Source organism: Entelurus aequoreus, linkage group LG01 (genome assembly GCF_033978785.1).
Source record: "Entelurus aequoreus isolate RoL-2023_Sb linkage group LG01, RoL_Eaeq_v1.1, whole genome shotgun sequence".
Lineage (NCBI taxonomy): Eukaryota > Metazoa > Chordata > Actinopteri > Syngnathiformes > Syngnathidae > Entelurus > Entelurus aequoreus.
In genome coordinates this window covers 31,838,394-31,862,888 of record NC_084731.1, presented here as the reverse complement: position 1 = coordinate 31,862,888, position 24,495 = coordinate 31,838,394, and the positions used below count along the sequence as shown (strand labels likewise).

The following is a 24,495-nucleotide window of genomic DNA, read 5'->3' as shown; positions in this document are numbered from 1 at the left end:
TCGATTAAAATCATGGTTCTCACCTGTATGGTAGAAGTTTGTGGCATCAAACCAAGAAGTTGGTCAACTTTTTAAATCTTCATGTTACCAACTTGATACTATATTGCTCTCAAAAAATGGAACACAGACAAACCCGACAACATAACTCTAGGAATCATTTTTACCTGAGGAGGGAGGATTATTATGAATTTACCAGCTCAAGGAGAGCACAAATTCTGAAAGATACAAATATCCTATCAGTCGGCATCCCTGTGAGCGGTTTTGTGGTCTAATTTGAAATGTTTAGCAATAGTGCTACATAACGCTCCAAGGCTCTAACGGAGTCGGCCATTAGAGGTTGTTGACGGAAGAAACGTTCGTTGCTCTGCGTTCTGTAAAATCAATGTGCTCCGAAAAGAAGTTATAGTAATGCTTTGAACAACACTGTAAATATCAAATGTTATCATGAATGTCGCTGTTCATAAAATACTTAAAACATGCATATAAAACGGTGTTGGAAGTTTTGGATGGTTTTTAAAGGGCTTTATAGGTGGAATAGACAATCTCCTTTACACGCATTGTTAGCCGCCTCTTACTAGCAGTTTTTTTTACACAAAAAAAAGTGATAAACGTATGTTCTTTTCTCATATAGGTATCGTGGATGATGGGGAAATTTTTAAAAAAGAGCATTTATTTATTCAACAGATGTGGAACTAATCTGTAAACGCACATGTCTTGACTGTTGAGCAGAGAAACTTAAATACACAAGACCCATACTTGAGTTCATCTGGGAGTTTGCTGCTGTTTGGAATAGCAACATACTTAAAGGCCTACTGAAATGATTTTTTTTAATTTAAACGGGGATAGCAGATCCATTCTATGTGTCATACTTGATCATTTCGCGATATTGTCATATTTTTGCTGAAAGGATTTAGTAGAGAACATCGACGATAAAGTTCGCAACTTTTGGTCGCTGATAAAAAAAGCCTTGCCTGTACCGGAAGTAGCGTGACGTCACAGGTTGAAAGGCTCCTCACATTTCCCCATGGTTTACAATGCAGCCAGAGCGATTCGGACCGAGAAAGCGACGATTACCCCATTCATTTGAGCGAGGATGAAAGATTCGTGGATGAGGCACGTCAGAGTGAAGGACTAGAGTGTAGTGCAGGACGTATCTTTTTTCGCTCTGACCGTAACTTAGGTACAAGGGTTCATTGGATTCCACACTTTCTCCTTTTTCTATTGTGGATCACGGATTTGTATTTTAAACCACCTCGGATACTATATCCTTTTGAAAATGAGAGTCGAGAACGCGAAATGGACATTCACAGTGACTTTTATCTCCACGACAATACATCGGCGAAGCTCTTTAGCTACGGAGCTAACGTGATAGCACATCGGGCTTAAATGCAGATAGAAACAAAATAAATAAACCCCTGACTGGAAGGATAGACAGAAAATCAACAATACTATTAAACCATGGACATGTAAATACACGGTTAATGCTTTCCAGCTTGGCGAAGCTTAACAATGCTGTTGCTAACGACGCCATTGAAGCTAACTTAGCAACGGGACCTCACAGAGCTATGATAAAAACATTAGCTATCCACCTACGCCAGCCAGCCCTCATCTGCTCATCAACACCCGTGCTCACCTGCGTTCCAGCGATCGACGGAGCGCTGATCATAGATGCGGTCGGCGGCCCGGAGACGGATGAAGTCAAGGTGAGGTCGGCGGCTAGCGCGTCTGCTATGCATCCCAAAGTCCTCCTGGTTGTGTTGCTGTAGTCCGCCGCTAATACACCAATCCCACCTACAACTTTCTTCTTTGCAGTCTTCATTGTTCATTAAACAAATTGCAAAAGATTCACCAACACAGATGTCCAGAATACTGTGGAATTTTGAGATGAAAACAGAGCTTTTTGGTATTGGATTCAATGGTGTACCAATACTTCCGGTTCAACGATTGACGTCACGCGCATACGTCATCATACATAGACGTTTTCAACCGGAAGTTTAGCGGGAAATTTAAAATTGCACTTTATAAGTTAACCCGGCCGTATTGGCATGTGTTGCAATGTTAAGATTTCATCATTGATATATAAACTATCAGACTGCGTGGTCGCTAGTAGTGGGTTTCAGTAGGCCTTTAAAATCATTCAAATCTGTATGTTAGCAATTCCATCCATACTATTTGCACAAACACAGTAACGGGGGCCAACAGGAGTATATGAGCGATAATTGTTATTCTCTCTCTAGCTCCAGTTTTCTATGGATTAATAATTGAATAAAAGCAACATTTTTCCCAATATACGGAATAGTGTGAATAACAGGTGTTTTAAATTATTTAATGCAAAAAAAAACCATTGGTGTTTGTTGCTAGGGAATCTTCATCTTCTCAGGAGTGTCCTTGTAACATTCAACTGCAGGCAGTAAATATTTGATTGTGAATGGAAAAGGATGCACAAAGAACTGAATATGCATTAGACTCAGTCAGAACAGAACGGTTCAAGGAATGTGGCTTTTTTTATGCAGCGTTGTACCTGTCCTGGAAAGACACCCGACACTGGAGTGGAGCCTCCAGAGTGACTCGGAGAGTTGGGAAGGGATTTGCAGGAAGCCAGTAAGGCAGCTTGCTTCTTGGCAGCCATGATCTTCTGAGCAGCTGGAACAAAACAAATAAGCCCTAAACATCTGCATCAAAACACACAGTGATAGAATTATAGGAGCTGTGCCGTACCATCATTGAAGACTCTGTTGACGTTGAGGCCATACGTGGCGCAGGTTTCATAATAGGTGCATCGCCGCACGTCCGAGCACAGCTGTCTGGCCCTGGCGTCGTCTATAACTCTAGGGTTGCTGCTGCTGATCTTGTCTGGTAAAGGAACAAAAGCCCCAGCTTGCTTCTTTGCCTCTCTTTGTCTTACAGCACACGCTCTTTTGTAAACAAACGCCCACTCTGCCTTGTATGAAAGCCTCGTCGTCCCTATGACTACCGTAAAGACCTGCGTATCACTAGAAAGCGCAGAGACGGTTCAAGACGAAAGCTAGTTTAATAGTAGCGTTGCAAGTCCCGTTCATGGGTTTCAGTAAATTCTTTGGAAAACTGTGCAAGTGTCTCACCCTGCGTGCCGACCACTACGAAAGGTATCTCAGCGACTGGCCGGTGGAGAGCGAGCTGGTGGTAGATCTTGTACACTTCCTGGAAGCTGGCCTCGTTTTCCAAACTGAAGACCAGGATGACAGCGTCGAGCCAACTGGCAAACTGAAGAGAACGTCAGACAAGGAACATAAGAATACAAAGGAGTCTGTACAAAATTTAATGAGTTGTCGCCGGAAACACCCTCCACCACTCCCTCTTCCACTCCCCCAGGGTTCAATAAAGCTATCTAATCTGATCTAAGGTCCCCAATCACCTGGGCTCCTGGGAGTTCTGTCTCTTCTCTGATGATCAACAGGTGGCTCTGTCCGTCAACAAGGACATCTTTAATGTACTGGTGCCCTGGGGGAATAAGAATGATGAGAAGACTTCTAGAAAAAGTGGTGCTGTGTCTCAATTGGAACACTTCCGTCCGATAAGTGAGCAGCGTACCATGAACATTTTGAGAGTAGTAAGACTGCGCAATTCTTCCAATTTTATTCACAATCACGAGTTTGGCTGCCATGATTGGGTGAGGGTGAGGGTGATCTTTAAGCCAAAGACCATTGTGAATGTGCACAGAACTCCATGACCACATTGACCACCTTGCCGGTCGGCTTCATTAAACTTGTCCCGGGATTGCTGTAGCCTGTTGTTTCGTTTTACTTCCGTGCAGACCTCAGCATGCCTTAAAGACAGCACTGCTGTTGTTAAACAGCGACAGCTGATTCCTGCAATGCATGCTGTTTTGCTTGCCCCTTTGGAGTACTACTAGCAGGACCAATGGCAAGCCATCGGGCTAAATAGAGTTTGACCTCTTTGTCGAGTGCCAACAGCGGCGAGACGTGCTCCACATTGGAATTCATGCAGCCCATACCTCTGCACGTGCGTACGAATCCAAAGAATGCGGAAATGTAATCACGCATCGAAGTACACTTTCGGTTGAGTACATTTGTTACACTAAATAACACTACATTTTTCTTATTTCATCATATAATACAGTGTTTCATAACCATAGTTGGGCCACAAGCGCCTCCCAGAGGGACGCCAAAGAAATATCTGTTTCTCAGCTATGGTCTGTATGGGCCGCAGCTGTACTTAGTTGTAATAATAAACTTTATACCTGAGAGCAATAGTGTTGCTGAACACAATCAAGGCATACAAAATAATGACTGTGCAAGTGAGCTGTATACTTGGTATTTATGTTTTTTATGTATTTATTTTTTTATCTTAGTACCGATGTTCTTATATTTGTATATTTCATCTATACATTTGCACTAATGGGTTTTCTTTCAATTTCGTTGTACAATGTGCAATGACAATAAAGATCTATTCTATTCTATTCTATTCAAATACACTTTTCCACCACTTGTGGCAGTAATGACAATCTCAAACAAAAAGAAGAAGTCTGGAGCTAAAGTCATAGAGAAATGTATTAGGCACAAAAATTATGACTAAATTGGTGAAGCTGTATTTTCATTTGCACTTTTTAACAGTCTAGTTAGGAAACATATTTATTATTAATTTAGTTTGCATATTTTAGCATAACATAATTATATGTAAATGTATTTTTCGTCACTTATTTGCAAGTCACTTCTTATGCAGTTCATTGGTACTTACACTACCGTTCAAAAGTTTGGGGTCACCCAAACAATTTTGTGGAATAGCCTTCATTTCTAAGAACAAGAATAGACTGTCGAGTTTCAGATGAAAGTTCTCTTTTTCTGGCCATTTTGAGCGTTTAATTGACCCCACAAATGTGATGCTCCAGAAACTCAATCTGCTCAAGGAAGGCCAGTTTTGTAGCTTCTGTAACGAGCTAAACTGTTTTCAGATGTGTGAACATGATTGCACAAGGGTTTTCTAATCATCAATTAGCCTTCTGAGCCAATGAGCAAACACATTGTACCATTAGAACACTGGAGTGATAGCTGCTGGAAATGGGCCTCTATACACCTATGTAGATATTGCACCAAAAAAACAGACATTTGCAGCTAGAATAGTCATTTACCACATTAGCAATGTATAGAGTGTATTTCTTTAAAGTTAAGACTAGTTTAAAGTTATCTTCACTGAAAAGTACAGTGCTTTTCCTTCAAAAATAAGGACATTTCAATGTGACCCCAAACTTTTGAACGGTAGTGTACTTTTCCAATCAGTCTGACCTAAGCCTAAGGTTTATGTGTTAAATCAGGGGTCCCCAACCTTTTTGAAACCAAGAACTACTTCTTGGGTACTGATTAATGCGAAGGGCTACCAGTTTGATACACACTTAAATAAATTGCCACAAATAGCCAATTTGCTCAATTTACCTTTAACTCTATGTTATTATTAACAATTAATGATATTTACACTTAATTGAACGGTTTAAAAGAGGAGAAAACACGAAAAAAATGACAATTAAATTTTGAAACATAGTTTATCTTCAATTTCGACTCTTTAAAATTCAAAATTCAACCGAAAAAAAGAAGAGAAAAACTAGCTAATTCGAATCTTTTTGAAAAAAAAAATAAAAAATTTATGGAACATCAGTAGTAAATTTTCCTGATTAAGATTAATTTTAGAATTTTGATGACATGTTTTAAATATGTTAAAATCCAATCTGCACTTTGTTAGAATATATAACAAATTGGACCTAGCTATATTTCTAACAAAGACAAATCATTATTTCTTCTAGATTTTCCAGAACAAAAATGTTAAAAGAAATTCAAAAGACTTTGAAATAAGATTTAAATTTGATTCCACAGATTTTCTAGATTTGCCAGAATATTTTTTGGGAATTTTAATCATAATAAGTTTGAAGAAATATTTCACAAATATTCTTCGTCGAAAAAACAGAAGCTAAAATGAAGAATTCAATTAAAATGTATTTATTATTCTTTACAATAAAAAAAATGAATTTACTTGAACATTGATTTAAATTGTCAGGAAAGAAGAGGAAGGAATTTAAAAGGTCAAAGGGTATATGTGTTTAAAAATCCTAAAATCATTTTTAAGGTTGTATTTTTTCTCTAAAATTGTCTTTCTGAAAGTTATAAGAAGCAAAGTAAAAAAAATTATGAATTTATTTAAACAAGTGAAGACCAAGTCTTTAAAATATTTTCTTGGATTTTCAAATTCTATTTGAGTTTTGTCTCTTTTAGAATTAAAAATGTCGGGCAAAGCGAGACCAGCTTGCTAGTAAATAAATAAAATTTAAAAAATCGAGGCAGCTCACTGGTAAGTGCTGCTATTTGAGCTATTTTTAGAACACGCCCGCGGGCACCACGTTGGTGACCCCTGTGTTAAATAATTAATATGTTTGTGTTTAAAACATGATTTCATAACATTTGACAAAGTTTCAAACTGTAAGTAAGTTAGATATCACTATTAAATATGGTTACAATCAAGCGTAAGATTACTTAGTCGGTGTTAATATTTGAGTGGGCACTGGGCACCTGTGTCGTGGAAAAGTTGGGCCCCAAAGTCAAAAAGGTTAAGAACCCCTGATTTAATGTACATGTTTCACACTACAATAAATCAAATGTATGATATTGTCAAGCAAGGATGTCCAATGGATGACATCCGGGCTAAAAAAAACCCCATAAAAAATGGATCAATAGAGCTAAAGACATCATGTAACGCGAAAAAAGATTTAATGTTAATATTAATAATGAACAAAAACAAAAATATTTGTCTTTAAATACTGTATATGATTAACGAATAGCCCTTTTATTAGACTATTTAATTATGTTCACGCGTGCTCCTATCGCCGGGACCCCCAGTACTGCAAGTAGATTCCCAACCAGTTGTTTTACCTAACATAATGAATAGAAGGTAATAAAGGTAAAGGTAGTAGAACTAAGGTGGATACTATATACCGGGGCAAGCAACCCGCGGCTCTCGAGCCGTATGCAGCTCTTTAGTGCCGCCCTAGTGGCTCCCTGAAGCATTTTTTAAAAAGGATTGAAAATGGAAAAAGATGGGGGGAAAATATATATTTTTTTTAGTATGCTTTTGTTTCAGGACAAACATGACACAAACCTTCCCAATTGTTAGAAACCCCACTGTTTAATATGTTTTTGTGTATGCTTCACTGATGAGAGTACTTGGTGAACATCGTTTTGTCCTACTCATTTCGGCGGTTCTTCAACTGACCATAGTGTGGACTGTGACGCAACAGTTTGTTTACATGTAAAATCTTCCACTCCTTCTTTGTCTCATTTTGTCCACCAAAAGTTTCATGATGTGCGTGAATGCATAAAGATGAGCTTTATTGATGTTATTGACTTGTTGGAGTGCTAATCAGGCATATTTGGTCAGTGCATGACTGCAAGCTAATCAATGCTAACATGCTATTTAGGCTAGCTGTATGTACATATTGCATCATTATGCCTCATTTTTAGGTATTGTAAATTTGAGCTTGTTTAATATTCTTTACTTTTATCCTCTGTATATAATTTAGTTTTGCATGTCTCATGATGCATTATCGGTATGTAATATTGGCTGCATTTCAGATTGTTTGTGTGCCATGTTGTTCCAGACCACAGCAAACATTAACTAGCTTGCCAACGATTGTAATAAATCCATTAGAAGAAGACAGCCTGCAGTTTCCTTTAACTTTAACACACACATCTATACCTTTGGCCATTAAAAGCTATTAATTTCCGGGAGTTATCTCACCTTCTGAATAGCCTCTGATTTACTAATGTTTTCCAATTTAAAAAAAAAGGGTAGAATAAATATTACATTTCAACATTTCTGTCAAGGAAGATTTGCTTCAGCCTGCGACACATAGTCATTTTGATAGTAGGCTATTATAGCTAATATAGACACTTACGTCATTTGTTGCCTTCATTATAACACTTATATATTTTTCATTTTTTGCGGCTCCAGACAGATTTTGTTTTGTATTTTTGGTCCAATATGGCTCTTTCAACGTTTTGGGTTGCCGACCGCTGCTATATACCAGGCTAGCACTAAATGGAATTTTATTGTAGGAAAAGTGACACTACTTTATGTACACTTCCACAATGTCAACAATATCTTTGTCAAAGGCAATTTTTAAATTGTTTTTTTTACATTGGATCTAATTAGATTTGGCAGGTGTATCTAATGTTATGGACAATTGCAAAAACATGTGTTAATTAGGAGATCTGAAACCCACCCTCAGCATTCTCCAGTGCCAGATAACTTCCTGTCAAGTGTCTGTGGACCAGAGCCGACTTCCCACTGCATAGACCTCCCAACACAGCCTGACGCACAAACACACACACATACATTTTAGGATGGTGGCAAAATATAATCCTTTGGTGCATTTATTAATTGTGAGGAGATCATCTTACCAGGTGAAGTTCTTGTACAGTTTGAGTGATGGTCCATTCCTGGCTGCTGGTGCATGCAGCTAAAACCAAACAAAGCACATCATCAACAAACACAGTACAGATGGCGTACCTAGTGATTCAGTAATGTAATGTAGCGGTTAGCTGGGCTACATGATGACAAAAAAAATATGTGTTTTCTTTAAAGATGCTTGTTGAAAAAAACGCTTGTGAAAGTGGAATAATTCATTATAAGGTGTATTGAAAGTTAGGCCTAAGCACATAGGCAACCCACTTATGAATGACAACTTACACCTGGCAAACTACAAACCCCGTTTCCATATGAGTTGGGAAATTGTGTTGGATGTAAATATAAACGGAATACAATGATTTGCAAATCATTTTCAACCCATATTCAGTTGAATATGCTACAAAGACAACATATTTGATGTTCAAACTGATAAACTTTTTTTTTTTTTGCAAATAATCACTAACTTTAGGATTTGATGCCAGCAACACGTGACAAAGAAGTTGGGAAAGGTGGCAATAAATACTGATAAAGTTGAGGAATGCTCATCAAACACTTATTTGGAACATCCCACATGTGAGCAGGCAAATTGGGAACAGGTGGGTGCCATGATTGGGTATAAAAGTAGATTCCATGAAATGCTCAGTCATTCACAAACAAGGATGGGGCGAGGGTCACCACTTTGTCAACAAATGTGTGAGCAAATTGTTGAACAGTTTAAGAAAAACCTTTCTCAACCAGCTATTGCAAGGAATTTAGGGATTTCACCATCTACGGTCCGTAATATCATCAAAGGGTTCAGAGAATCTGGAGAAATCACTGCATGTTAGCAGCTAAGCCCGTGACCTTCGATCCCTCAGGCTGTACTGCATCAACAAGCGACATCAGTGTGTAAAGGATATCACCACATGGGCTCAGGAACACTTCAGAAACCCACTGTCAGTAACTACAGTTGGTCGCTACATATGTAAGTGGAAGTTAAAACTCTCCCATGCAAAGCGAAAACCGTTTATCAACAACACCCAGAAACGCCGTCGGCTTCGCTGGGCCTGAGCTCATCTAAGATGGACTGATACAAAGTGGAAAAGTGTTCTGTGGTCTGACGAGTCCACATTTCAAATTGTTTTTGGAAACTGTGGACGTCGTGTCCTCCGGACCAAAGAGGAAAAGAACCATCCGGATTGTTATAGGCGCAGAGTTGAAAAGCCAGCATTTGTGATGTTATGGGGGTGTATTAGTGCCCAAGACATGGGTAACTTACACATCTGTGAAGGCGCCATTAATGCTGAAAGGTACATACAGGTTTTGGAGCAACATATGTTGCCATCAAAGCAACGTTACCATGGACGCCCCTGCTTATTTCAGCAAGACAATGCCAAGCCACGTGTTACATTAACGTGGCTTCATAGTAAAAGAGTGCGGGTACTAGACTGGCCTGCCTGTAGTCCAGACCTGTCTCCCATTGAAAATGTGTGGCGCATTATGAAGCCTAAAATACCACAACAGAGACCCCCGGACTGTTGAACAACTTAAGCTGTAAAACAAGCAAGAATGGGAAAGAATTCCACCTGAGAAGCTTAAAAAATGTGTCTCCTCAGTTCCCAAACGTTTACTGAGTGTTGTTAAAAGGAAAGGCCATGTAACACAGTGGTGAACATGCCCTTTCCCAACTACTTTGGCACGTGTTGCAGCCATGAAATTCTAAGTTAATTATTATTTGCAGAAAAAAAAAAAAATTTATGAGTTTGAACATCAAATATCTTGTCTTTGTAGTGCATTCAATTGAATATGGGTTGAAAAGGATTTGCAAATCATGGTATTCCGTTTATATTTACATCTAACACAATTTCCCAACTCATATGGAAACGGGGTTTGTACATATAAGCACAACGACTCAAAAATAATCTACAGTCACCGTAACGTTTTGTATAATAATTACTGCAATCACTCCTACTAGTTATTGATGATAACTGCCATCTTTCTCACTATGAACAAACACTACAAAACAACCCACCAGGTCAGAATAGCTGCAGTAATGCACATACTTGGGAACATTTGTAATTGAAAATAAGGGATACTTAATGGGAAAGAAAGGGAGATAGGGTGGACCTAACTGCCTGCCCACTTTGGTGTAACTGTGTTATTTTTCAGGCATGACTACCTGACTACTAATTCTTTTTACACCAGCGACAAGTGAGGCTTTCTGTCGACCTCCGTCCACCAAGACAAAGATTGGATGGCTGACAAGAGAGTTCACTGCGTTTATTTAATTCTACCAATAAATAAACACGCTCAGATGCTGAGAACGATGCACAGAGTGAACCTTCTTGCACCCTGTTCGGAAATGATGGACAAAGATAAAAAACCAACAGACACTGCAATTTATTAATGACGGCCCATGTTACTGTTACCAAGTTTTGAGCAAATAAATGACATGCATTCAGGTAAAACCCTTTAAAAAATGTTCTGTGTGACATGCTGACAATAAATATGAATTAATCTAGAAAATAAAGTAAATTAATTCATCCAAATCCAGTTATTTACTGTGATTAATCACGATAAAAAGTGTAATTGATCTGTTTTGAAAAGGAAACGTTGACAGCACCTGTACCCCGGCCTGGAAACATGTCATTTTAAGGGGCAAGGCCACTTGGCCTTTGATGTCGTCAACTTTTGAGGGCACAAAGGCCATCAAATAAAACAATGGTTTAAGTCCACAGTCATAATTACTGTAGCTTAAAGTACCACTGATACCACTGATAGTCACACACTGATAGTCTCTGCATTTGAGACCCATCCTCTTGGTCCACCCCCTGGGAGGTGCGGGGAGCAGTGAGCAGCAGCGGTAAACCGCGCTTGGGAATCATTTTGGTGATTTATCCCCCAACTCCAACCCTTGATGCTGGGTGCCAAGCAGGGAGGTAATGGGTCCCATTTTTATAGTCTTTGGTATGACTCGGCCGGGGTTTGAACTCTCGACCTACCGATCTCAGGGCGGACACTCTAACCACATGGCCACTGAGCAGGCAAAGGTTAAAGGCTACATTTTAAATATGCATTACTTTCAATCAAATAAATTAAGCTGTTTATTTCACATAAGTGTTTTTCCTACTAAATATCATCAATATAATAATAAATAATCTAACCAAATAGCATCTGAATTTTCATGCTGGATGAAAAACAGCAAATGAACACAACACCTCAAATAAAGACAGCGCTCTGGCTTCTTTTGCCCTCTGGACTTCCTTTAACCCAGGGGTGTCCAAACTGCCAAGTTTAAATTATAAATAACTTAAGCGCAGCATCAGTATAAATGACCCAATTCAACCAACTTTCGCCACTCATGGTGTGAATTTACTGTAGCCAACAAATAAAGTCAACACACGGTCGCACATCATACACCTTCTGCTTATTGAACTTTATGGACATTATAAAACACGTATATGTAATTTAAAATTACACAGATATAAATCCATTACAGTGCATGATAGGTGATACATGCGAAACACTTTCTCCAAACTTATCGATGTTTGGCGCATTTTAGCTGCTTGATATTTCTGATTAATTACAAAACTTTAAAGAGGGCGTCAGGAAAGTAAACAGTGTAGGAGTCGAACTTTCACATACTCTTAATATTCAATGTTTTATCGTTTATACTTTATATTTCATCGTCATCAGGGTCTGATGTGGTGGGGGGGTTGTTAAAGTCGAAGTAGTTGAACCTATGTGTTGTTGTTCAGTCTTGAAGTGTTATTTTGGTACAAAAGATTGTTTTTAAGACACAATCAACGCTCTGCTGTGTGGCAGGAAAAACCGTTGGAACGTGTGTATGCGTGTCTGTGTCTGTGTCCATACATGCAGCGTATTGGCGATTAGCCTCAAAAATATGACTTTAGTTTAGTTTAGTCTTTATTTGAAGGGACAATGTACAGAAACATTAAGTTCAAAGACAGATATGTTCTGTACCAGATTATAGCTACATAGCTAATTTCCATCTGCAGTCCCTGGCTACCTAAATTAAAGGGATACAAAAATCATGCAATAAAATTATGACAATAAAATCATACACAAGTATTAAGAAAAAAGTCATAAAATGCCCTTTCATGGACACATACTTAATATACAATACAACCACACCTCATTTACATCATCACACAAAGACAATACATGCTTTTGTTCACATCTGTCATCATTTGTAAAAACAAACATGATTTTAACAGACACACCTCACAATTTACAATAAAAATGCTCTCATGGATAAATATAATACACATTAGGTTGATGTGTCAAACATAATGCCCATCTTAGTGACCGTGTGAGCAGCTTTGATTGCTCCAAAGCCACTTTTTAACTTCAATTGTGAATGAAGAGTAATCTGTTAGACTTTTCAAGTTTGTTGTGAAGTCGTTCCATTCCTTTATGGCTTTATATGAAAAGGCTGATTGTGCAAAAGAGGTTTTACATCTGGGTACGCTACACTGCCCCCTGGTGGAGGCTCGTGTGTTTCTAGTTGTCACAGCAGATGTAAACTGGACAAAGTGCTTAAGTGGCAGTACAGTACAAACTGTACCGTAGTTTGTACTGTATTTTAACATGTTTAGCAAACTTTCCTCTTCAATTTTGTGTGAAATTAATATGCAGACGTATAGCATTGTGACCGCAGTGTAGAAAAAACAGCAGTGTAATAAAAAAAAAAAACTGAAGTTAGTGTAGTGATTTTGATATAAAATTAATTTAGATGCTTATTTAATTACATTACACATATATTTAATATCTATATAATATGGTATATACTGTACATTGTATGTGTGTGTATATAATATACTGTATATAGTATATATGTATATATATATACACACACACACACATATACATGTACACGTTTGTACATGTATGAAATGTGTAATATAATGTGTGTATATATGTGCACATAAATATGTATATGTGTAATATTGCTACTTTACATGCAGTCGGTTTTCGGCCACCAGCCAAATATTTTTAGCCCAATGCGGCCCCCAAGTCAAAAAGTTTGTGGACACCCCTGCCTTAACCTATGCTGTCAAACAGAATTTTATGCAGTATTAAACAATGATTTAGCTCTAGTTTAACCCATTAACAACTGGTAACGCATCTGTCATTTTAAGATTGTACTTGGCTAGAACAATGCTTTTGACCTTGTGCAGCCCTTTGAGACACTTGTGATTCAGGGCTATACAAATAAATATTGATTGATTGATTGATTGATTGACCACAATGACGATAACATGTTGGGGCTTGACTACAAAGATACGTCTCCTACATTCACCTAAGTGAATGAAGCCTTTGCCATGGGGAGTTGATGTCATCAGGTGGTACCCATCGTTCACTGGGTGTTTCGACCCTTACCGCTACACCCAATGGCGGGCCGGCAGTTGTGGCCAAGTCACTGTCTATTTCCTCCTCCTTAACTCCTCTCTCCCATTCCATAACAAGCACGATGCTCTCTCTGCTGTTTTACCTGTGACTCCAAAGGTATTTAACGTCCTCCACACCGACTGGGCAGGGAATCCTCTACAGCCGACCTCGACCGGAAACAGCCACGCCTGCCATTTTTCTCCCTAAATTCGTGCAAGAGGTCTTGATATTTGGCACTCTTTCTTTCAAAGACCTGTTTACACCCCTCTTCCCATGGAACTGTAAGTTCTATTAGAATTATTATTTTTTCACTTCATCCGACCACAGCACCACATTCGGCCTTAGGGCTGTCAGGACAATCTGGGGAACTGCAGCTTTTCCCCGAGATCGACCTTCATTTCCCATCACTGAGCCTTTTGCAGACTGGTTCTTTTCGTTGGTGTTGGTAGTGGCTTTTCTCCCTCCCTTACAAACTGGATTCCTGTTGTCCGAAGGGGTTGGTGTTTCTGCCTTCTTTCCTGCTCTAAGGTGTTAGCTAGTGTCTTAAGTACCTTGTCATGGCGCCATCTGTACCTCACTTGAATGACAGCTGTTTTACATCCGGACAAGATGTGTGCCATGGTGCCCCTCTCGCCCCAAGGCTTGCACAATGGGTCCTCTCTCATACCCCACTTGTGAAAGTTTGTTGGAGTTGGAAGTGTGTCATACACTGCAGGAAAGAAATGCGGAACGGCTCCAGTCTGCAGAGGTCGGACCAGGTGATCTTCCTCTGTGGGAGGTCCCATTTGGTCCAGGCTCCTTGTGAAATTAACTCCACTGCCCTTGACCGCCGTCTTTCCTCCTACAGGTCCCATACCTCCTCCTGGATCATGGCTCTTCTGTCACTAGTCCCTGCTTTCCTGCTATTGTTGAACATGAGAAGTTTTAAGACCCTGTTTTCCTACGCATTGGGGATCAAACGATGTTGCGTAGCTTCGGGATGTTTTCGGCTTGAGCAACAGATGTATGAGCTGCCCACTTACATCCTGATCTTGTGATAACGCCTGCGCGTCTGACTAGCTCATCCTGGGAGTCTCTGTATGTCATTACGACTGCACTTGGCTACCTTGAATTCCTCTACCACAGATGAAACAGGAAGTTGAAACAGTTGCCCTGATCTTATACAGCGACCTACTGCAGTGAAGCTTGGATGTATTCCCGACCACTTTCGGAGATACTTATTGATTTTCCTCTCCAGTCCTTGTCATTATAACCTTATACATGGTCAGCATCCGCATGAATCTTGGCAGCAGTCCGTGTTGATAAGCCATGCTTTAAACTTTATACTCTTTAGTGCACGCACGGACAGGAGTGGATTCTTTAAGCGGTTTTCATTCACGTTAAACTAGCGTGGTCGAGTGGTTTGGAGAAAACCTGCACACATTGTCGCATTGCTAAATATGAACATTGAATTACATGTTATGTGTTGAGGATTTATTGTATTCTTATGCTTTAACAAATGTATCAACCTTGTTACCTTCCGACTTTTTCCTTTCGTGCGCTGGGCTTTGAGGAGTCCGAGAAGTTCGCACATCCTGATTACAATCAATCAAAGTTTATTTATATAGCCCTTAATCACAAGTGTCTCAAAGGGCTGCACAAGCCACAACGACATCCTCGGTTGAGATCCCACATCAGGATTACAGGCTGCTGTGTGCGCTAGATTTAAAGTAGAAATACAGTTAAAGTACCACTGATAGTCACACACACACTAGGTGTGGTGAAATTACCCTCTGCATTTGACCCACACCCTTGTTCCACCCCCCAGGAGGAACAAGGGGGTAGAACCCCCAATTCCAATCCTTGATGCTGAGAGGTAACAGGTCCCATTTTTTTGTCTTTGGTATGACTCGGCCGGGGTTTGAACTCACGACCTACCGATCTAGGTCACTGATACTGTCATATACTGCACAGCACCCACTCCTGCTGAGGCTTTTAAATATCTACAATATGTATTTGACAGAGTACAAGAAAAACTTTGCTATCTTCAACTGGTTTTAAATGCAGACAAAACAAAGTGTATGTTCTTTACCACATCAAAAACTGTAAAATCAGCACTGTGTGAGAACATTTTAACAAGAAATGGGCAACAAATTATGTTAGTATCTGCTTTTAAATATTTAGGATTTTTAATTTGATTGATTGATTGATTGAGACTTTTATTAGTAGGTTGCACAGTGAAGTACATATTCCGTACAATTGACCACTAAATGGTAACACCCGAATACGTTTTTCAACTTGTTTAAGTCGGGGTCCACTTAAATTGATTCATGATACAGATATATACTATCATATATACTATCATCATAATACAGTCATCACACAAGATAATCACATTGAATTATTTACATTATTTACAATCAGGGGTTTGGAGGGGGTGGGGGGTAGGATATGGACAGCAAGTAGTGGACATATATATAGAGAGAGAGAAAGAGAGCGAGAGAGAGAGAGAGAGAGAGAGATCAGAAGGCATAAGAAAAAGTATCTGCATTTGATTGTTTACATTTGATTATTAGCAATCCGGGGAGGGTGTTAGTTTAGGGTTGTAGGGTTGTAGCTGCCTGGAGGTGAACTTTTAGTGCGGTTTTGAAGGAGGATAGAGATGCCCTTTCTTTTATACCTGTTGGGAGCGCATTCCACATTGATATGGCATAGAAAGAGAATGAGTTAAGACCTTTGTTAGTTCGGAATCTGGGTTTAACGTGGTTAGTGGAGCTCCCCCTGGTGTTGTGGTTATGGCGGTCATTTACGTTAAGGAAGTAGTTTGACATGTACTTCGGTATCAAGGAGGTGTAGTGGATTTTATAGACTAGGCTCAGTGCAAGTTGTTTAACTCTGTCCTCCACCTTGAGCCAGCCCATTTTAGAGAAGTGGGTAGGAGTGAGGTGGGATCTGGGGTGGAGGTCTAGAAGAAACCTGACTAGCTTGTTCTGAGATGTTTGGAGTTTAGATTTGAGGGTTTTGGAGGTGCTAGGGTACCAGGAGGTGCATGCGTAATCGAAAAAGGGTTGAACGAGAGTTCCCGCCAGAATCCACAAGGTGCTTTTGTTGACCAGAGAGGAGATTCTGTAGAGAAATCTCATTTGTTGGTTAACCTTTCTGATTACCTTGGTTGCCATTTTATCACAGGAAAGGTTAGCCTCTAGAATGGAACCTAGGTAGGTGACCTCATCTTTCCTGGTGATAACAATGTCACCCACTTTTATGGTGAAGTCATTGACTTTCTTAAGGTTGATGTGGGACCCAAACAGGATGGATTCTGTTTTACCCAAGTGTATGGATAGCTTGTTGTCAGCGAGCCAGGTGCAAGTTCTACACAGCTCAGCACTGAGGATTTTCTCCACCTGTGACTTGTCCTTGCCGGATACCAGCAGGGCAGAGTCATCCGCAAACAAAAACAATTCACAGTCGCATGCCGATGACATGTCATTTATGTATATTAGGAACAGTAAAGGTCCCAATATACTGCCTTGGGGGACTCCACAGCTCACCGAGAGGGGGGGGGGGGGGGGGGACAGACACGGTGCCGTTCACCTCTACCACCTGCTCCCTCCCCTCCAAGTAAGATTGCATCCAGCTCCATGAGGTTTTGTTAAATCCGATTGCTCTGAGCTTATCCAACAGTATAGCGTGGTTAACGGTGTCAAAGGCCTTCTGAAGGTCCAGCATGACCATGCCGCAGTATTTGCCCGCGTCCACCTCATGTTTGATGTGGTCGGTCAGATAGAGAAGACATGTGTCAGTGGAGTGGTTAGTTCTGAAGCCGGATTGGAATTTGTACATGAGTTTATTAGTGGCAAGGTAACTATCGACCTGTTCGTAAACTATTTTCTCCATTACTTTCGAAATGGAGCTGAGAATAGAAACAGGTTGGTAGTTGCCAGGTTCCAATTTGCTTCCTTTTTTAAAGAGGGGAGTTACTCTTGCTATCTTAAAATCTTTTGGTACTTGGCCTTGTGTAATTGATAGGTTTATTATGTGCGTGATGATCGGGGCAATGATGGAGGCAGAGTCCCTGAGGAATCTGGGGGGAATATTATCAAGGCCGGTGGCCTTGTTAGGGTGGAGCGCGCTCAATTTTTTAAACACCTCATCAGCTGTGACCATTTCTAATTTGAAATCATTGTTGGATACTCCTAGCTTTCTGTAGAAGGCTTTAATGTGTTCTACACCAAAGCGACCAGAGTGGTGGTGGCTTGTTGACAAGAGTTGCGGCTATGCTGGTGAAAAAGATGTTAAGTCTGCTAGCTACCTCCATTTTGTCTGTAATGAGGGAGTCACCCTCCTTGATGCTGATGTTGGTGAGTCTTGTTTTAAGTTTCTGGCTGCAACCAGGAAGCTGGTTGTTGAGAATTTTCCAGAGCTCACGTGGCTTATTTGTGTTTTCCTCTATTTTGTCGTTAATGTAATTTTTTTTTAAGGATTTAGTCAGGTTGGTTGAAAAAAAACTGAAACTTTTACTGGGATTTTATTATAGAAACAAGTCTTGCTTTTCTTTTACTGTGAAACAGAAATTGGTAGAAACAACCTTTTTACCTGTTATTGACTATGGAGATGTGTTGTGCATGAATGCTACTGCTGGTTGTCTCCACAAGCTGGATAGTGTGTACCACGGGGCACTGAGATTCATCACCAACTGCGCTCCCCTTTCTCACCATTGCGTGTTATACTCAATGGTTAACTGGACATCTTTATGTGCTCGACGCCTCAATCATTGGTATGTTTTCATCTACAAAACCATTCTGGGTATCACTCCATCTTATCTATCTTGTCTTTTAACAAAGAAAACAAGGAAGTCACAATCTTCGTTCAATGAATGTTCTGCAATTTGTCGTCCCCAAAGTAAGAACTGAACTGAGCAAGAAAGCATTTAGGTTTTCAGCACCGAAGACTTGGAATAACCTACAATCGAACCTTCAACTTCAAACCCTTGTTACATTAAATGAGTTTAAAGCTTCTGTGAAAGGATTGCAGTCTACCTTGTCTGTATGCACATGTGTTATGTGAGCAAGTTTTAATGTTGTAAATGTGATGTTTTATGTGTTGTTTACTGTTTTTAATGTAACCTTGCTGCTGCCCTCTTGGCCAGGTCTCCATTGAAAAAGAGATATTTGATTTCAATGGGATTTTTACCTGGTTAAATAAAAGCTAAATAAAATAAAAATAAAAAACTCTAACCACAAGGCCACTGAGCAGTTAACTCTTGTTTGGCCCGGTGATGTTTTGTGTTGTAAAGCACTGTGCTGCGTGTGGGACTTTGGTGATTCATACGAGGCAGAATTAAACGCACTCCTGATCAAAGAACCCGTAATGACATGAAAATCGCGCAGTTGAAAAAGAGATCACGGCACTTGTCATTTTTCGAGGGGCACACGGCCAAACAGAAAGGCAAATAGAGCCATGGCTGTCGTGCAATTCCTGCCCTGCTTGTAACATCACAAATATTTGACGTTTGGGGACGGCGTGGCGGGGTTGGGAGAGTGGCCGTGCCAGCAACCTGAGGGTTCCTGGTTCAATCCCCACCTTCTACTAACGTAATCACGTCCGTTGTGTCCTTGAGCAAGACACTTCACTCTTGCTCCTGATGGGTCCTGGTTAGCACCTTGCATGGCAGCTCCCGCCATCAGTGTGTGAATGTGTGTGTGAATGGGTGAATGTGGAAATAGTGTCAAAGCGCTTTGAGTACCTTGAAGGTAGAAAAGCGCTATACAAGTACAAACCCCGTTTCAGCATTAATGGCGCCTTCACAGATGTGTAAGTTACCCATGTCTTGGGCACTAATACACCCCATACCATCACAGATGCTGGCTTTTCAACTTTGCGCCTAACAATCCGGATGGTTCTTTTCCTCTTTGTCCGGAGGACACGACGTCCACAGTTTCCAAAAACAATTTTAAAGGTGGACTCGTCAGACCACAGAACACTTTTCCACTTTGTATCAGTCCATCTTAGATGAGCTCAGGCCCAGCGAAGCCGACGGCGTTTCTGGGTGTTGTTGATAAACGGTTTTCGCCTTGCATAGGAGAGTTTTAACTTGCACTTACAGATGTAGCGACCAACTGTAGTTACTGACAGTGGGTTTCTGAAGTGTTCCTGAGCCCATGTGGTGATATCCTTTACACACTGATGTCGCTTGTTGATACAGTACAGCCTGAGGGATCGAAGGTCACGGGCTTAGCTGCTTACGCTCAGTGATTTCTCCAGATTCTCTGAACCCTTTGATGATATTACGGACCGTAGATGGTAAATTCCCTAAATTCCTTGCAATAGCTGGTTTAGAAAGGTTTTTCTTAAACTGTTCAACAATTTGCTTACGCATTTGTTGACAAAGTGGTGACCCTCGCCCCATCCTTGTTTGTGAATGACTGAGCATTTCATGGAATCTACTTTTATACCCAATCATGGCACCCACCTGTTCCCAATTTGCCTGTTCACCTGTGAGATATTCCAAATAAGTGTTTGATGAGCATTCCTCAACTTTATCAGTATTTATTGCCACCTTTCCCAACTTCTTTGTCACGTGTTGCTGGCATCAAATTCTAAAGTTAATGATTATTTGCAAAAAAAAAAAAGTTTATCAGTTTGAACATCAAATATGTTGTCTTTGTAGCATATTCAACTCAATATGGGTTGAAAATGATTTGCAAATCATTGTATTCCGTTTATATTTACATCTAACACAATTTCCCAACTCATATGGAAACGGGGTTTGTATAACCCATTTACCATATTTACATGATATAGTAGTATTTAAAAGAAGAAATGTGCTCTACTTGGACTGTGCTCTATGCCCCATCATTTTGCTTGGTCTTGTTTCTTATAGGTGAAATAAATATATTCAGTTAATTTTTTTTCTCGAGCTGCGGCGCCTAACTTCAGGCCCCCTACAGGGATGCTGGTGCCTCACAACTTTGAAAAGCGCTGATCCATCATCATTCAGCCTTGAAAGATTCTACGAAGTTGGTAGAGTGGCCGTGCCAGCAATCGGAGGGTTGCTGGTTACTGGGGTTCAATCCCCACCTTCTACCATCCTAGTCACGTCCGTTGTGTCCTTGGGCAAGACACTTCACCCTTGCTCCTGATGGCTGCTGGTTAACGCCTTGCATGGCAGCTCCCGCCATCAGTGTGTGAATGTGTGTGTGAATGGGTGAATGTGGAAATACTGTCAAAGTGCTTTGAGTACCTTGAAGGTAGAAAAGCGCTATACAAGTATAACACATTTATCATTTATTTATCATTTATACGAAATAGAAGAGCTGCATGGTGATGATGGAATAAAGTTGAAGATTTAAGTGCTTTAAAACATTGAGCCAAACTGACTTGTCAGGCACGTTAATAATGTTTTGTCATTGTCGCCGTATAAAAGTTTTAGGAGGACCTTGGACAATTCTGCTTAAGAGGTGAACAATTATGTGACCATGGAAACCATCGTTGTCCTAGATGACTCACAGTCTGTTCACACACACACACACACACTGAAGGTCTTTTTTTCTGTCACGTTGTGCTAAACACCCACACTGTCGAGGACACGATCTACCTCCAAATCCCCCCACCCTCTATGGACGATGGTCCTCCCACTGGTAATCGTCCATCTTTGGGCAATCCCCGCACACTCCCCTCCGACAGCGTCACACCACCGACCACATAACAATTCTCACAGCTGGCTGTTGCCATGGCAACTCCTTTTTGCAGAAGCCTCAAGCCGAGGCCTCTATACAATGAACAGTCTCACTCGGATGCAGCCGCGTGTGCGAGAGGCATGGAAAGGATCACCTGTTCACACACAGCACACGAGTGTGTGTGTTTATGTGTTTATGTATGTGCGTGCAGTTTTGATTTCACACGTGGGTTGTTTATGACATAACATGTGAAAATGATAAGTGTACACAGCGTTTTGATGTGGCTCCATGTGAATGCTGATGAACAGGAAGTAGTAGGTTCTTCTCTGCATGAACACAGCTCTGTGTCTCCCCAACCTTAATTATTCATGTCCCACTTACTCCTGACAAATTATTCAGCGCTTCCTTACATCCTACCTTGTCCGTCACACAACTTGATTTTGATCGATATAACCTATTAAGAAATAAGTGACTTATTGTTGTATGTTAAATGGGAACTGCACTTTTTTTTAAATGTTGCCTATCGTTCACAATCATTATGAGAGACATGACGACGGATGGGTAAAAAAACAACAACATTCTAAATATTAAATCAACGTAAAAAGTCTGCTTACAGCGGAGCCAATGGGAGCTCAACTATTCCGCACATGAAACCCAATAAATAACCATTCAAAAAGCGCCAAATATACTCCATTTACATTTCGTGACTTGACTATTAACCAAGTATTAGTGATATTGTTATTATAAACGCTAACGCAGACAAACTATTTATAGCGGTGCCGTGATCACTACCATGTGTCCCTATGTTTACATCATCGAGTGGTCTGCTGTTTCCTCGCTTCCCTGCTCCTTGGAAGTTTATTGTAGATCATAAATCATGTTTCTCAGCTGCAAAGTAGGTGGCTGAGGATATAATCCGACAAGCACGGTGGCACAGGGGTTAGTGCATGTTCCTCACAATTCGAATGTCCTGAGTTCAATCCCGGGCTCGGGATCTTTCTGTGTGGAGTTTGCATGTTCTCCCCGTGACTGCGTGGGTTCCCTCCGGTACTCCGGCTTCCTCCCACCTCCAAAAACATGCACCTGGGGATAGGTTGATTGGCAACACTAAAAAATTGGCCCTAGTGTGTGAATGTGAGTGTGAATGTTGTCTGTCTATCTGTGTTGGCCCTGTGATGAGGTGGCGACTTGTCCAGGGTGTATCCCGCCTTCCGCCCAAATGCAGCTGAGATAGGCCCCAGCACCCACCGCGACCCCGAAAGGGACAAGCGGTAGAAAATGGATGGATGGATGGACGTTGAGACACTTTGACAGCCATTTAGGACCTGTAACTGGCGACAAAGCCACAAAAAAACGTGTGATCCCCCCATCCCCTTTTTTCACGAGGGAGAAACTCTTCATCTAAATGGGAATTTATGAACATCCCAGCAGTCTGCATTCTAATGACAGCAGACTTTGTACAGTAAGTGGCTGTATTATGTTTGTTGGCTCTTATAGTCTGCGATGAAGTGGCGACTCGTCCAGGGTGTACACCGCCTTCCGCCCGAATGCAGCTGAGATAGGCTCCAGCACCCCCCGCGATCCCGAAAGGGACAAGCGGTAGAAAATGGATGGATGGATGGCTCTCATAGTCTGCTGTGAGTAATATTCAGTGATGAAGAAAAACTAGAGATGTCCGACAATGGCTTTTTTGCCGATATCCGATATTCCGATATTGTCCAACTCTTAATTACAGATTCCGATATCAACCGATACCGATATATACAGTCGTGGAATTAACACATTATTATGCCTAATTTTGTTGTGATGCCCCGCTGGATGCATTAAACAATGTAACAAGGTTTTCCAAAATAAATCAACTCAAGTTATGGAAAAAAATGCCAACATGGCACTGCCATATTTATTATTGAAGTCACAAAGTGCATTGTTTTTTTATAACATGCCTCAAAACAGAAGCTTGGAATTTGGGACAAGCTCTCCCTGAGAGAGCATGAGGAGGTTGAGGTGGGCGGGGTTGAGGTGGGGGGCGGGGGTAGGGGGTGGCGGGGGGTGTATATTGTAGAGTCCCGGAAGAGTTAGTGCTGCAAAGGGTTCTGGGTATTTGTTCTGTTGTGTTTATGTTGTGTTACAGTGCGGATGTTCTCCCGAAATGTGTTTGTCATTCTTGTTTGGTGTGGGTTCACAATGTGGCGCATATTTGTAACAGTGTTAAAGTTGTTTATATGACCACCCTCAGTGTGACCTGTATGGCTGTTGACCAAGTATGCGTTGCATTCACTTGTGTGTGTGAAAAGCCATAGATATTATGTGAATGGGCCGGCACACAAAGGAAGTATTGGCGCTCTGTACTTTTCCCTACGTCCGTGTACCACTCCGTAAAGCGGCGTTTTAAAAAGTCATACATTTTACTTTTTGAAACAGATACCGATAATTTCCGATATTACATTTTAAAGCATTTATCGGCCGATAATATCGGCAGCCCGATATTATCTGACATCTCTAAGAAAAAACAAAAACAAACGTTGTGATGCATTTTTTAAATTAATGCGCTGCGCATGATTAAAATGATCCAAATACGTAAATATTAATTGTTATTATAAATGTGCCTGTTACTACATTACATATATACTTACATCATGTATATAAAACTCTAATGGAGGTGTTTGGAAGTTTATTTTAGGGCTTTATAGGCAGAATTGAGTGGTTCCCATCAGCTCCATTGTCAGCAGACTTTTGATCGCATATTTTTAATATTTAGAATCCATACAAATTTTTAAAAAATCACATCCATTGTCACGTCTCTCATAATGATTGTGAACAACAGGGCAAAATTCCAAAAAAAGTGCAGTTCTCCTTTAAGGCTTTCAACCCATGAGAAGCCATGTCCTAAATGTCCTAATATGGGTCCCGCTTAGCTTTGTGATAAATTGACTTGAACTCATTAAGTCCCCAAGTGACTGCTAGAAACATTTTGGAGTGGTTGTCATGTGACCGTCAC

General features: G+C 40.6%; 1 protein-coding gene across 3 annotated transcripts in view; it reads right to left on the bottom strand.

Annotated features, from left to right (window-relative positions):
• Window positions 1-24,495, bottom strand: part of LOC133650471 (arf-GAP with GTPase, ANK repeat and PH domain-containing protein 1-like) — a 75,021-nt gene that overhangs the window by 38,434 nt on the left and 12,092 nt on the right. For all 3 annotated transcript variants that reach the window (XM_062047740.1, XM_062047750.1, XM_062047760.1), the window contains 6 exons: window positions 8,442-8,500; window positions 8,264-8,351; window positions 3,395-3,480; window positions 3,102-3,243; window positions 2,719-2,853; window positions 2,522-2,643 (listed from right to left, as the gene is read on the bottom strand). In XM_062047740.1, coding sequence (XP_061903724.1) covers window positions 2,522-2,643; window positions 2,719-2,853; window positions 3,102-3,243; window positions 3,395-3,480; window positions 8,264-8,351; window positions 8,442-8,500 — 632 coding nt within the window. The remainder of the gene's footprint in view (window positions 1-2,521; window positions 2,644-2,718; window positions 2,854-3,101; window positions 3,244-3,394; window positions 3,481-8,263; window positions 8,352-8,441; window positions 8,501-24,495) is intronic.